General features: G+C 36.9%; 1 protein-coding gene across 1 annotated transcript; it reads right to left on the bottom strand.

Moving 5' to 3' along the window:
* Positions 1–6,912: 6,912 nt before the first annotated feature.
* Positions 6,913–12,120, bottom strand: LOC127634559 (transforming growth factor beta activator LRRC33-like). Its single transcript, XM_052114168.1, has 3 exons — positions 12,000–12,120; positions 10,045–10,165; positions 6,913–9,595 (listed from the first exon to the last, which is right to left on the bottom strand). Exons 2-3 carry the CDS (start codon positions 10,150–10,152, stop codon positions 7,652–7,654), a joined length of 2,052 nt encoding a protein of 683 aa, XP_051970128.1. The 5' UTR covers positions 10,153–10,165; positions 12,000–12,120; the 3' UTR covers positions 6,913–7,651.
* Between the last annotated feature and the right edge of the window lie 2,003 nt (positions 12,121–14,123).

Raw genomic sequence — 14,123 nt, 5'->3', positions numbered from 1 at the left:
ACTGGAATGTTGACAAACCAAAGAGATAATCATTGATTTCATAAAGTCCCGCACCACCACTTCACATCAATGGGTTCCCTGTAGAGTCAGTCAGGAGCACCAAGTTTCTGGGTCTGCACATCACAAACGACCTCACTTTGTCCCTCAGTACCACCTCACTGGCCAAAAAAGCACATCAGCGTCTCCACTTTCTGCAGCGACTAAGAAGGGCGAACCTCTCCCCTTTCATCTTCAACATGTTTTGTAGAGGAACCATGCATTGAGAGCATCCTAACCTCATGCATCACTGTCTGGTTTGGCAGCTGCAAAGAATTGTAAAAACTGAATAGAGAATTATTGGAACATCTTTCCCTCCCATATCAGACATCTATCAAACATGCTGTGTGAACAAGGCCCTCAGCATCACAAAAGACCCCATCCACCCATCCTACAAACTCTCTGCTCTGCTGCCGTCTCATAGGAGGTTCCGTAGCACACAGGCCAATACATAAAGACTGTACAACAGTTTCTTTCCTCAAGCTATGACTCCTCAGTGCCTTGACACCTCCATCACAAGAGGAACGACTGGACTGTTGAACTGAGATATTTGACAACAACAAGTTCTCATTAACACCAAGAATGTATCAGTAAATTATTCTATATCAATAAATATTACCAGCACTTTAATACCTCATGTATCTCATATTGCTCTGCTGCAATGATAATCACCTGTCACTTTTGATGTCACTTTGTACTATTATTATTGTATTGTATTGTACACCATGTGTACACTAAATGTTTCCCCATTCCCCGACCCCAACTGTTTGGTTCTTATTATTATCCGATTGTTTATGTGTATTGTTCACAGTGTATTAATATTTGTTTATTGTCATCGTTTGAAGAATTGCACTACAGACCCGATGAAATGACATTTCGTTCCACTGTATACTTGTACATGCAGGAATGACAAAAAACTTGAACTCAACTTTCTACAGACTGTACTCTCAAAGGCCATTAGAGGTCAGGCTTTTTATTTTGGAATCATTATTGGTCTCTAAATGAATTTCAATACAAAGTACCTATCATAAATCCATAATATTCATAACATCATAGTTCATACAGTCATATTTTTAAATGTATATGTTTTTATAAAGGCTTTTGCTTTTTCATCGTCTGTCTTGAGTAAAAAAGGTCCCTTTTTTATTTAGATTTAATAAAGATCATGTCTCTTTATATACAACATGCTGTTGTTTATTTCTTACACATGGGCAGATTCCAGGCTCATGTGTTAGTATAGCTGTGAACTCTTGTGTTAACAGCATGGGGAGGGTCAGTGAGAGGAGGGTTAAGAGGAAGTGGTGCCAAGCAGGCTGTTTACTTCCTGTGCTGTGGCTCTGCTTGCGTTTTTTTCTTGATGTCCGTTACTGAGGCTCACATGCAGAAAGGGCATGCTCAGTTCCTTCCCGAAAACAGCAATATGAAAGCAGACCTGCAAATCTCTTCTTTATGCTTCCTCATAGAGCTTATGCCTGATTGCCAGAGAGACTTGAGCTTTATTTATTACAATTCAGTATTTAGAGTCTTAGGACTGTATAAAGCTGTTGTAGTAAAAAAATATATATACTTTAGTGATGGTAGCACATGATACTATTCCGTGATACTTTGATATACTCTGTACCAATGTATTTAGGTGGTACTCCAAGGTACCTAAAGTAATATGTCCAAAACACACGGTAATGCCATGGTAGCCACATGCTGAAAAACCACACTACCATGGAGCCATGTTAACCACAGTTGTACCATTGTTTTTTTGTAAAAGATATAACATTTCATATGCTTTTTTTTTTTTGGCTGACTGTGCTCTTTGATGCAATTTGCTCATACGCAATCTTTAGGTTCCTCTCTCAAATATCACATAAAGTCATTGGCTCTAATTGGCATGTCACCATACCACATTCAACCACATCACAAGATTTCCCTCTGGTAAATTAAAACGATTCATAATGAAAATAAAATACTATGCCATTGATTTGAAATGCTGACAATGTAAAACGAAGCAGTAAAGTCCTTTTACATTACAACACTCATGTTTGCTTTCTCATACCAAACTTGCCGATCTTCAACCTAAATAGTTGCGGTTTCGCTAAGAATGCACAATTACTTTATTTATTAAAAAATACATTTCAGATAAACATTCTACAGCATCAGCAGTCATTTTAATGTGTGATTCAAAAGTCTGTATTGTTGTATGGACTTTTGCAAGGGATTATAAAAGCACATTTCCTCTTTCTAGAAAGGTTGTGAAAACATCTCAACTTTTGCCTTATAAAAGTATTCTAAATACTCATAAGTAACTAAATACTCATATTTCATTGCGATCCACTATAGATTAGATCTCAAATTTAAAAACGGAATACTAGCAGATATCTGAAGACATACCAATAAGACCCCATCTTCTCCCTGACACTTTTTAAAACCAGAGTTTTCAGGACTGGATTTAACCCTAGGCATGGTAGCTGTTACTATTAGCCCATCTGGGACTTGTACGCTTCCTAGTTTCTCTTTTTTCTCTGTTCAAACCACCATGACCTAGAGCATCACCACAGCGGTATTCTGGTTGCACTCTGGTTTAAAATGAACACGCTGCTCTCGGCAAATACAACACACGCACACACGCCACCACACTCTGCCAGATTCCCATGCTTGCTTCCTCACTGACATTTGCCTCTACTTTTTGTTTTTATCACTTGACCTACAAAATCACCATGTGGAGATCCCACGTATGCTGAGGTGTAGGGTTGAGGCAACAGGGCTTACACTAGGTTTAGTGGTCTAACCTTAATGCTCTCAGCAATGAGAAGTCTGACAATGAATCCTCACATTGGTCAATGTGGATGCTAGATGCGGTCACATAATTATCTTGTGTGTAACAATTGAAACATTGGTATCATTTCTTTCAGTTGTACAGTATGACTATTGTATTCTGCACATATATCCCACTATGCATACTTCTGTCACAAACTACTTTAGTTTTCATTTGTAGACATGATTTCAGTGGCACAGCAGTTGTCCACTGGTTTTGCTGCCCATTTTTGGCAACCCAACACAGAACCAAAATTATGTTTATTGTGCTAGAGTAAACAAAAAATGGCCTTAAAATCACACATTGAAATGTATATATATTACCATGAACTGCATAGGGGCAACAATATGCAACATTTTAACATGGTATAGGCTAAATAGGACAACTTAAAGAATAATTTTGTAAATACATAAAAAAACAGCAGAAGTGTGATTAAACAGCCTAACACATGGAACAAATGTTAGGGCCAAATGTATTTGTATTAGCCTTATTACTTAAGCAATATCACATGTCCAAGAGTGCGATATGGCCCTACATCAGCACTGCTGTGATTCGGCTTATATACAACAGTTCAATGAACAAGTACATTTAAAAAAATTTGGAAAAACTGAGTACGGTCATAAAAACACATTTGTGCATGGAGCTACTTTACTATTTTTCTGGTTCAATACAAATGATGCGTCCAAGCTTCCATTAGTAATTCAAAATGTTCACTTTAGAAATAGTATCACAGCTTGTGCTGTTTCTAACAAGTCATTGGATAAACAAGGATAGACGGATGGATGTGTGTGTTTGTCTGTGTGTATGTGTGAGAGAGAGAGAGAGACAGAGAGATGGAGCGTGTGCCACATTGGGTGTTGCCACACCCAATCAGAGATGCTTACAGCTTTCTGAAGGTCAGTTTTCTCAGGGTAGCCGGTGCGCAAATGTCATTCACTATAGAAACAGTATATATCCAATGTGGAAACTCACAGAGAGCTGTTCTATGTAAACAATGACTAACTGATTCATTTTATGTCTTCAACTGGCTCATATTACACATAAAAATGATCTTTTGCCACCACCTGCTGACTAACATATGTCATTTCAAAAATAAAGACAGTAACTCCTAAGACATATGTACTGCTCTCACACCTTAGTGTAGAACGGCATGAACACAAGCGGAGTGATACAAACAGTGAAGCGTCTGAGTGCTGATGCTGTCACACCATCAGTGCTCATGGAACGTCTCTCGTCCAATCAGATTCGAAGACCGGAACTAACTGTGGTATATCAATAAATAGCTTAATGCACTGCCTTTAATGTCAACAACAAAAGATATTGGAAGCATTTTTGTCATGGCTTTTAAAAGTTAATAAGTCTATTTATCGGCCAGGCTGATTAATTAACCAATCTTTGGCCATTTTGAGATTGAGTATTTTAACTGTGCTGATTAAAAGAATAGGTCAGTCTACCTAGAATCAGTTCCAAAAATCTACACAGTCTTGTCAACAGATAATGTATCTTTTCTATTTTCAAAGATTTTTCTGTGAAGTAAATGTTGTGTAAATTAAGTGTTCATTTAAATCCAGCCATTTTGTGAACATCATATTTGCTATAATTAAATTAAATGAAATTATATAAATATTGTCATTATATCTGCCATCAGCCATTTACATTGATGCATTTGGCAGACGCTTTTATCCAAAGCGACTTACAGTGCACTTATTACAGGGACAATCCCCCAGAGCAACATGGAGTTAAATGCCGTACTCAAGGACACAATGGTGGTGGCTGTGGGGATCGAACCTGCAACCTTCTGATTAACAGTTATGTGCTTTAGCCCACTACACCACCATCACTCATTATAAGTGATGCCACAATTTTCTTTAAAGCTGAAGACGTTCTGCAACACTATTGCCACTGAATGGAATTGCAAAATGTAACAATGTTTTTAAAACAGCTTTATGCTTACTGTATGTTACTAATCTGTCATTAATCAAATGAATAAATAGGCTCGTCCCCAACTAACACCATTGATTGAATAATGTTGTTGGGTCGGGTCTAAACTGGTCCCTCAAAACATACAGGAAGTTTAATATTGCAACAGAGACACAGTGTTTACATTTTTTGAGAAAATTAACCTATGAGTGGCTTAGTTCTCTCTACATCGGATAGAAGAAAGTATTTTAACACTGAAAAAGTTAAATACTTCAGCTTGAAATAATTTATCAGTATCTGCATCGGTCATTAAAACCCGTTATCGTTCAGCCACTAATCCTATCTATGCATGATCATATGGTTAGCTGCATTTGATTATTTGCATTTGTTTTTGCCCTGCTGTCTGTGACACTATCTGAATAGACCTGCTACCCACCAGTTGAGAACCACTGTTTTATCACTGTTTTAAATACATGTAATGTTAAACAATATTGGAATTTAAAAAAAATTGTAATCCTCAGTATGCGTGTCAGTTGGATTAGAGTAATGCAATCGTTTTAAGCAATCTTCTCAACAACGCTATTTGCAAATGACTGTGCACAGCTTGGGCAATATTTTAGATAAATATGACAGAGATCCTTTACATCCTGCTGCAACTGGCTTTGAGAACTTGGCATGGAGAAAACAACACACTACACCACACCACCCCCCCATATGAGACAGGCAGCTGGGCAGTTGCTACAGGTCTTAGCAAAACAGGAAATTTCATGTTTCCTTTGCTACTTATAGCGACTGCTCTTATCGCACAACTTCTGCAACCCTACATAAATGCACTCAGGCAAATGTAAGATGAATAGCTGTAGGTAGAAAGACCACCCTTATACTAGGTGACCCCCTGAGTCAATCCAAAAAGTGCCAAACATTAAGCAGACTTCAATCATATCATGCCATAAATAGCTTTAAACATGTCTGCTCTTTGCAATAAGCACAATGAAAAAGTGCAAGTTAGGTTCAAGTTAGGCATTAGGTTCATAATGTTGATTATTTAAATGAATATTCCGGGTTCAATATGAGTTAAGCTCCATTGACAGCATGTGTGCCATAATGTTGATTACAACAAAAATGTATTTTGATTGAATTATTTCTTTAAAAAAGCAAGGGACAGTGAGGCACTTACAGTTGAAGTGAATGGGGCCAATCTGTAAACATTAAAATATTCACTGTTTCAAAAGTATAGCATCAAAATGTAAACATATGTGTGGAAACATGATTTGAGTGTGATACAATCACTTAATATCCTTTTCTGTGTAATGTTATATCCAATTTTACAACTTTGTTGCCATGACACCCTTTTTTTTTTGCTAGTCAACATTATGCCTCAAATGCTGTTGATTGAGCTTAACTTGTATTGAACCTGGCATATTCCTTTAAGAAAAATACCCAGAATACAAAAGGGGAAGAAATCAAAGACAATACAAGCTCTAACTTAAAAATGTGACCATAACAGGTGTTAGATTCATATCAGTAGTGTCATTATGAGGCCATTTTTTTAGAAATGTTTGTGCAAGGTTTATGTACTTGTAAAATATTATTTAGTGTCATCTTCAGATTTAACATTAATATTAGATAAGGACATATTCATAACTAATTGTCAAATAACATGCTTCATATCAAGGTTCTGGCACAAGCAACCTGGGCGCTAGAAACGCAAGGTCATGGGTTCAATTCCCATGGAACAAATACTAATAATAAGTATACTTTGAATGGACTGTAAGTTGCTTTAGATATGCCTTATATAAGCTTTAGATAAAAGCATCTGCCAAATGAATAATGTAAATATAACTCATACTGACTGAAATTTTAATTGAACATTAAAGACTTAGATCTTTGCTTGAAACGGAAACATATACAGTTCACTCAAAAAATTAAGTCGTTACCCTTTCTTAATTGAATTTTAGTAAGCTTTTACATGTAATTTAATCTATTTCATTCAAATTAAATCAGTTTAATCGAGCCAACATGATTTCGTTGGATTAGGTCAAATCAGTGTAATAAAGTTGATTTAACGCAACTTTATCAGATTCATCAAACTAATGTTCATCCAAAATAATTTTATTAATTTACTAAGGATCCTTTAATTAATTGCTATATGTTGGTTGAAATTAAAGGGGCACTCAGTAACTTTTATCTTTCTGTCATCTTGAACACTGATGTAACTAACCATTATGCCAGGTGAGTATGTGTAAGGACATTGAAACGGTTACATTGTAACTTAGATAGCAAATGTTTATAAAGCTAAGCAGCACTCAAATCAAACATAATTTAATAATACAAGTCCATCCTTAACTAAAGCGCAAGTCTTCACCACAATGGTGATCCAAACAAACCCTACAGTAAACATGAGCCAAACTCATCCTGTTCTTATCTTGCTCAAAAATACATAAAATAACACTAAGTTTCAATATTTGTTCACATGTTCCAGTCCCCTGCAAAGCATGCTGGGAAACTGAAATCCCCTGGCCTGTTTCATCAATGCTACATGCATGTAGACCTTACTCAAATGTATTAAGTAAACTTAATACAAATGTTTTCACATTTAATGTAATGAATTTAAGTTAAGACAACATTTTCTAGAATTGTGTAGCTTTAGTTCATTTTAATTAAGTGTATATAACCTTTCTAGAACCCCACCCCCCCAAAACATTACAGTAGCCAAATACAACGTGAACTTAAATGAGGACAATATGCAATACACTCAAATGTCACTTACAGACCAATATGGCCTAAATCTTTCCTGTGTCAATATCATATTCCTATAATACTGATTGACATTTTCTGAGAGTAGTAACTTTTACACAGACATAGATTAATTTTACAATAACATGTATGTTAATAAGGAGTTGGTCTCCACCTCTTCTTAATAGCACGAGGCAACATTTTTGGCCTGAAGGTGAGCAGGTAAATGACAGAGATGCCTATGATGGAAATACTGACTGTTACGAAGAGGAGGATGTACCACACTTCCTCATTGCTGATGCCACCACAGTGGACTGCGTCAAAAAGCATCACCTTATGATGCCTGAGGTTAAAGTCCAAACATGTAATTTCTGAGAGATCAACGACACTAATGCCGTTTTTCTCCACAAACGTCCTGTACCAGTCTAAATGGCAGCAGTTGAAGGCATTCCCATTCAGATACACAACCTGCAGTCTCTGAGCTAAAATAGTGGCATGTTTGGATGGTATGGTGGTCAACAAGTTATCCCTCAAGTCCAGAAGTCTCAGGTTTAATGCCACCAGAGATTCAGGAAGCTCTGACATTGAGTTTCTAGAGATGTTTAAAGACCTCAAGTGGCTGTACGGAGAGAAGTCAAAGTCTTGTAGACCTGTATTGCCAAGTCCCAAATGCTCCAAAGTGTTAGTGAGACCTGCCAAAGATTCCTGTTTGATGTGTAGGTCTAGATTGTTTGATAGTTCAAGGTGTGTTAATGGTGTGCCCTTGAATGACGAAGGCGGCATATTTTGTATACCACAGCCTTCAAGATAGAGCTTTTTCAGGGTAACAATGTTTGACCACAAAACACAAGTTGAGGAACTGTAGTTTGACTCTTCAGAAGAACAAACATCCACTGGGTTATAACTAAGGTCTACTGTGCTCAGACTTGGTAGATTGGCAAATATCGTGGGTGGAAGTTTTTGAATGTCATTTGTGCTCAGGTTCAGATATGTGAGGTTATTTAGCTTGCTGATGGAGCTTTGGCTCGCTTTGAGCTCTGTAAGCCTGTTTTTGCTGACATCCAGTTCATAGAGGGTGACTGGGAGCTCTTCAGGCGTCAAACTGAAGGACTGTAAACAGTTACTCCTCAGCCTCAGCCAATTCAGACGTGGCATTTGTTGAATGAATCCCTGAGGGAAGTTGTTCACCTTGTTCTCACTCAGGTCCAGGAGCTCCACAGACGAAATGTCACCATGAAGGCTCTCATTCCAAAGCTCCATTGTGACATTGCCCACATTTTGTCCAAGATTGTAGAACTCAACATTAGTGGTCCAGTTTGAAGATGTGGCATTTGCAAAGTCTTGGTAAAAGCTCAACCAATTATTGGACAAAATCAAAGTCCTTATATGGTTGTGTGTTGGAAGGAACGGAAAGAACAGCAAATGATTATCGGACAGATCTAGTGTCTCCAGCTGAAAAGTCTCAGACAAATTCTGATTGGTTATGAACCATTCAATGGAATTGTGGCTGGCATTTAAGACCAGCAGTTGAGTCATCTCAAAATTGACCAAACATGGAAGGCAGTTGTAGGCCAAGTTCAACCTCTGGAGTTTTTTCATATGATAAAATGCCCCATCAATCTCAAACAACAGGTTCCTCTCTACGGTCAGCTCCTTAAGCTGATGTAGGTCTCTGAATGTTGTCTCATCCAACCTCAGCATCACATTCCGAGACAAGTAAAGGGACTCAATAGAGGTCAGATTCTGTAACAGCACAGACACCATGTCCTCGGTGAGACCGTTACCTGAAAGATCAAGAGTCTTTAGTTGGGACAAAGATCTGAATGACTGCGCCACCTGCTTGTGTCCATTATGAAGCTCGTTGTCAGCAAAATTGAGGTTTTCTATAAGAGGCGACTCAGAGAATACATTCTCTTCCACAGTCCTTAGATGATTGTTTGCAAAGCTGCAGGTACTAAGAATAGGATATCTTGAGAGACAACCATCCTGCAAATTAATGAGAAGGTTCTTATCTAAATATATCTCCTCAATTTGTGGTGGTAAGTTGTTCGGTACAGCAGAGAGCTGGCAATTGTTGCACAGAGCCGTACTTTGCATCTGCAGAGACAGGGAGAGACGAAGAGAGAGGAAGAAAAAGAGAAGGAGAGACCAGGACAATTATAGTTTGTTACAGATTTAGATACTCTTTTTAGATACAGTGGGAAAAAATAAAATAGCAGCATTCTGATGTGACAGATCAGAATTTCCACTAAAGTTCAAATGGAAAATTAATTTTTAACCTTGCTGTGTTCTGTTTTGATAATACTTTGTAATTAAGTTGTCAAGTCAAGCAAATAAATAAGTCAAATAACCCACGGCTAGCTTATTTTACTTCATTACAGTCTCAATATATTGTTGCAAAGTAACGTCACACCAGGATTTTGATTCTCTTAAGTATTTTTCATTTTAAAGCTATTTCTGTCCTTGTGAATCACTATGTGTGTCTATATTTATTGAGAGTTTAATCAGTCTTTGCTTTTTTGTTAAGAAGCCATTTTATAACATACCAGTCTACAGGGGAAGGCCTGTGGATGTCCAGAGACTGAAAGCAGGACCACAAGTACCGGAACCACGGCATGCGAGAGCAGAATGGACAGACGATCAAAGACTGGCATCTTAACATGATCACTGTGATGACGGTGGAAAAGAGTATTAGATCACTATGCCCACTAAACAAATGTACACAACTGTTCAATATTTATTCATTTAGGGTAAATAATTCATTGAGAGGTAAATTTTGCAGTGGGGGGCATTTATTTTGCATTTGATATTTGTTTTTACATATTGTCGCTGTCGGATGAAAAACACGTATCTCCAAAAAAAAAAAAAAAAAAAAAAATATATATATATATATATATATATATATATATATATATATATATATATATATATATATATATATATCTCAAGAGCATGGAAAAACAATTTTTCTCATAAACAATCTTGATTGTTGAAACAGACTGATTAAACATAGTTTCTTTGGTCACTTTGATGCACAATTCAAACAGTAGTAAGAGGTTATACGGCGCATTCCGAATGGTAAAAAGTAAACATTTCTAAAAGTGGAGATGCGTGTTTTTCATCGGACAGCAACGATACGATATATAAAAATATACTAATATTATGATAATAATGCTGAAAATGTGTGCACTTGATGCACACAGATACAGTAACATGTTTTACATGAAAAACCTAAAGAGGTTTCTATAACTTTTAGTGCTTAGACACACATTTTTTTCAGGTTAGATGTTGCAATACAGTGTCCATTTTAAGTATATTACATAATTACTTTACTAGTTAATACTAATTAGACAAGGGTGCCTTTTTATTTTGTGGATGTGTGCTTGAAATTACACATTGCTATTACATTTTAGCAACATATAATATTAGTAACACGGATACTGTAATATAAAGTGACACTGCCAATCTTTTAGCTCCTATGAAATTTGTCTCTTAAGATCCCCTTTTTTTAAATTCCAAATCATAACTAAGAAATACTTTGATACCAAGCGGTTCACATGTGGCACAGTCAGTGGCAATTTGTGGCTACAGTTGACAAAAATGTAAAGCCAAAGGTAATGCCTTTCACTTTAGATTGAAGCATGAACAGTCTGATAATACTGTAGGTTATAAATCAGTAAGGCTGAAGTCATTGTATAATGGCTGGATGGATATATGTACAGTGGCCCCAAAACGTAAGTCACACATAAAAATGTATGAATGTCATTGCTTTTTATAACTAAACATCAAACCAAGTGGTATTCATCTAAAATAATTACAGCACAAACACATCTCAAGCAAAATATTTCACAAAAAGTCATTTTTAAATGTTAAAACTAGAGATATAATGTTCAAATTTAAGACAAAAAGTATTCCGACACTTTCTTTTTGTCATTTTTAGTGGACCATATCCATACATATGCAGTTACTCTGAGGGGTGCTGACTTCTACAGTACATCCACTAAAAGTTATCTTGATACCATCTAAAAGGTCATCATTTGTTTGCTGATTCTGCTTAGCTCGATATTACATTATATAATGGAAAGAGATTTTTAACATTTTAAGTGTCGCTAACTGTCTTTTTGGGTCTTTTAGACTGTATGTCTAAATGAGAAGTTAAGACATTAACCCGCTAAGCACCATTAACCTGTGGCATTTCACTGGACATCTTAAATAAGCCTAATTTAGCATATTGTAGCCTGGTGGTTAAAGTTCTGGGCTAGTAACCGAAGCACTGTAGACTCAATCCTCACAAAGAATGATACATGAACGATCACCACTATGCCCTTACATTATGTAATGTAAGTCGTGTTGGAAAAACATTAAGCAATTAACATTTAGTCAAAGCTTCTCTGTTTAATATATATATATATATATATATATATATATATATATATATATATATATATATCACAATATAGAAACACATGCACGCACACATAGGTATAAAGTGCACCCTTACCCCAGTGGCAAGGATCGCGCCCGCCGCTCTTCTGCCAAATTTACAGCAGACCATTACATCAGTTTGTGGGGAGGTTCCGTTGGCTTGGTCTCTACGAAGATGCAAAGTGCTTGACATCTGCATCTCTGCTCTGTCTTTAGTAATTGCGGAAGCAAGCAAGCAACGGAAACGCAGTCACATGAAGCCAAGATCATAAATTTCTCACAGTCACTCACACACACACACACATACACGCACACCCACACACCCACACACTGCAGGGTCAGAAATGTGCACGTTAAATTTGTAAAAACCTACCACAACCCACAATAGCAAAAGTATCTCAGTTTCAGTGTATCAGTTCAACTAGGCGCAAAAAAGACAGACATCCACACTTTCCTTACATTAAAATTATGATTTTCTTTTTCTTTTCTTTTTTTTATTATAACTGATTGGATAATTGAGGGGTATGTGGTGGACAAAATGCACCTAAAATGCTCAAAGCTGATGGACAAACATGTCAACTTTATTTCAGTGCATTCAGTTCAGTAGACCACAAAACCTACCAAGCAACACACCCCAAGCACCCACTACTGGTTTCACTCATCAGGTACTACTAAAGAGGAAACCACAGAGCGCTAACACCCTTCCTGCCAAAAAGATGCTGGCCCAACACTTCTGCTCGTTGAAACTGTCACAGCCTCTCAGCATGACAACAAGTTGTGTTATTGTGAAAACTTTCACATACCACATTGCTTATTTCTTTAAATGCATCTGCTGATAGTAATCTCCCTAAGGGGGATCAAGTGTTTGCGTGTGCAAACACAATGATTTTCATGACAGAAATGTACCCGACTACAACCTGTTTTAATATTTGGTAACAAAAGAAATGGTATGGTCTAAATCCATATTCAGTGAATAACAGACTGTAAAAGCTACATGGTTGGTCTCAGACTAGGTGCAGATGTTTCCCCTGTGGAACCCAAGTATAAAGTCGATTAAAAAGCAGGTCCACTTAAAGGTGTAATTCAACCAAAAATTTAAATGTTGTCATAATTTACTCAGTCTCCCTCATGTCGACTGAATCCTCTATGACACTGGTTCTCAACCCTGTTCCTGGAGGCCCCCCAACACTGCACAATTTGTATATCTTCCTTTTCTGACACACCCAATTCAGGTCTTGGAGTCTCAACTAACAAGCAATTGAGTTGAATCAGGTGTATTTGATTATAGAGATATCCAAATTGTGTAGTGTAGGTGGGGGCTCCAGAAACCGGGTTGTGAACCACTGCTCTGTGGTTTTCTTTCTTCTGTGGAACACAAATGACATGTTAGGCATCTTGTCAGGCTCAGTCACTATTTACTTCCATTACATCTTTTTTTCCATACAATGAAAGTGAATGGTGACAAAGGCTAACATAGCTAACATTATGTGAGTGGCATTTACCTGTGCAAAATTGGCATGATGGGCATTGCTACGCAGTTGCCAAGGTGTTTTATGTGACAAAGGCCCTATCTCCAAGTCTCATCATATTATTATGATACCTCATTCAATGTACATCTATGTATGTTTTAAAAAAACAGGCTGCAGGATTTTAGGTATCATTCGTGACGGTATGGGACGAATTAGGTCATTAAAGGAATATTCCGGGTGGAATACAAATTAAAATCAATCGTCAGCATTTGTGGCATAATGTTGATTACCACACAAATTTATTTTGACTTGTCCCTTAAAAAAAAAAACTGGGTTACAGTAAGGCACATATACTGAAAGTGAATAGGGTCAATCCGTAAACTTTTAAATACTCACAAAATGCCACAAGACGTAAACAATATGCATATTAACATAATTGTAGTGTGATAAAATCACCTCCAAACCTTTTCTGTGTTAAGTTATATCCAATTTGACAACTTTGATGGCATGATGACGTAAAGCTAATACAACCGTAAAAACAACGATTTGAAATTGTGCCTTGAAAAGAGGGTGAACCCTTTTATAATTCACCATTGTTGCATGGAAAAATCAACATGAAATAGTATGACGTCGTTCCACTGACGAAACATTGAAAAATTTGATCTACAGTTGGAGCTCTTTCACGGTAAACAGTGTTTACTAATAACAGGGTACGTCGATGTGGTTCAGGT

Source organism: Xyrauchen texanus, chromosome 41, assembly GCF_025860055.1.
Source record: "Xyrauchen texanus isolate HMW12.3.18 chromosome 41, RBS_HiC_50CHRs, whole genome shotgun sequence".
Taxonomy (NCBI): Eukaryota; Metazoa; Chordata; class Actinopteri; order Cypriniformes; family Catostomidae; genus Xyrauchen; species Xyrauchen texanus.
This window is presented reverse-complemented; position numbering and strand designations above follow the sequence as displayed.

Excerpts from the sequence above, each read along its gene's own strand:
- LOC127634559 (XM_052114168.1), bottom strand. The coding sequence starts at position 10,152 with ATGCCAGTCTTTGATCGTCTGTCCATTCTGCTCTCGCATGCCGTGGTT. Across the intron at positions 9,596-10,044 it reads AGGCCTTCCCCTGTAGACTG|ATGCAAAGTACGGCTCTGTG; the intron begins GTATGTTATAAA and ends CTGTCTCTGCAG.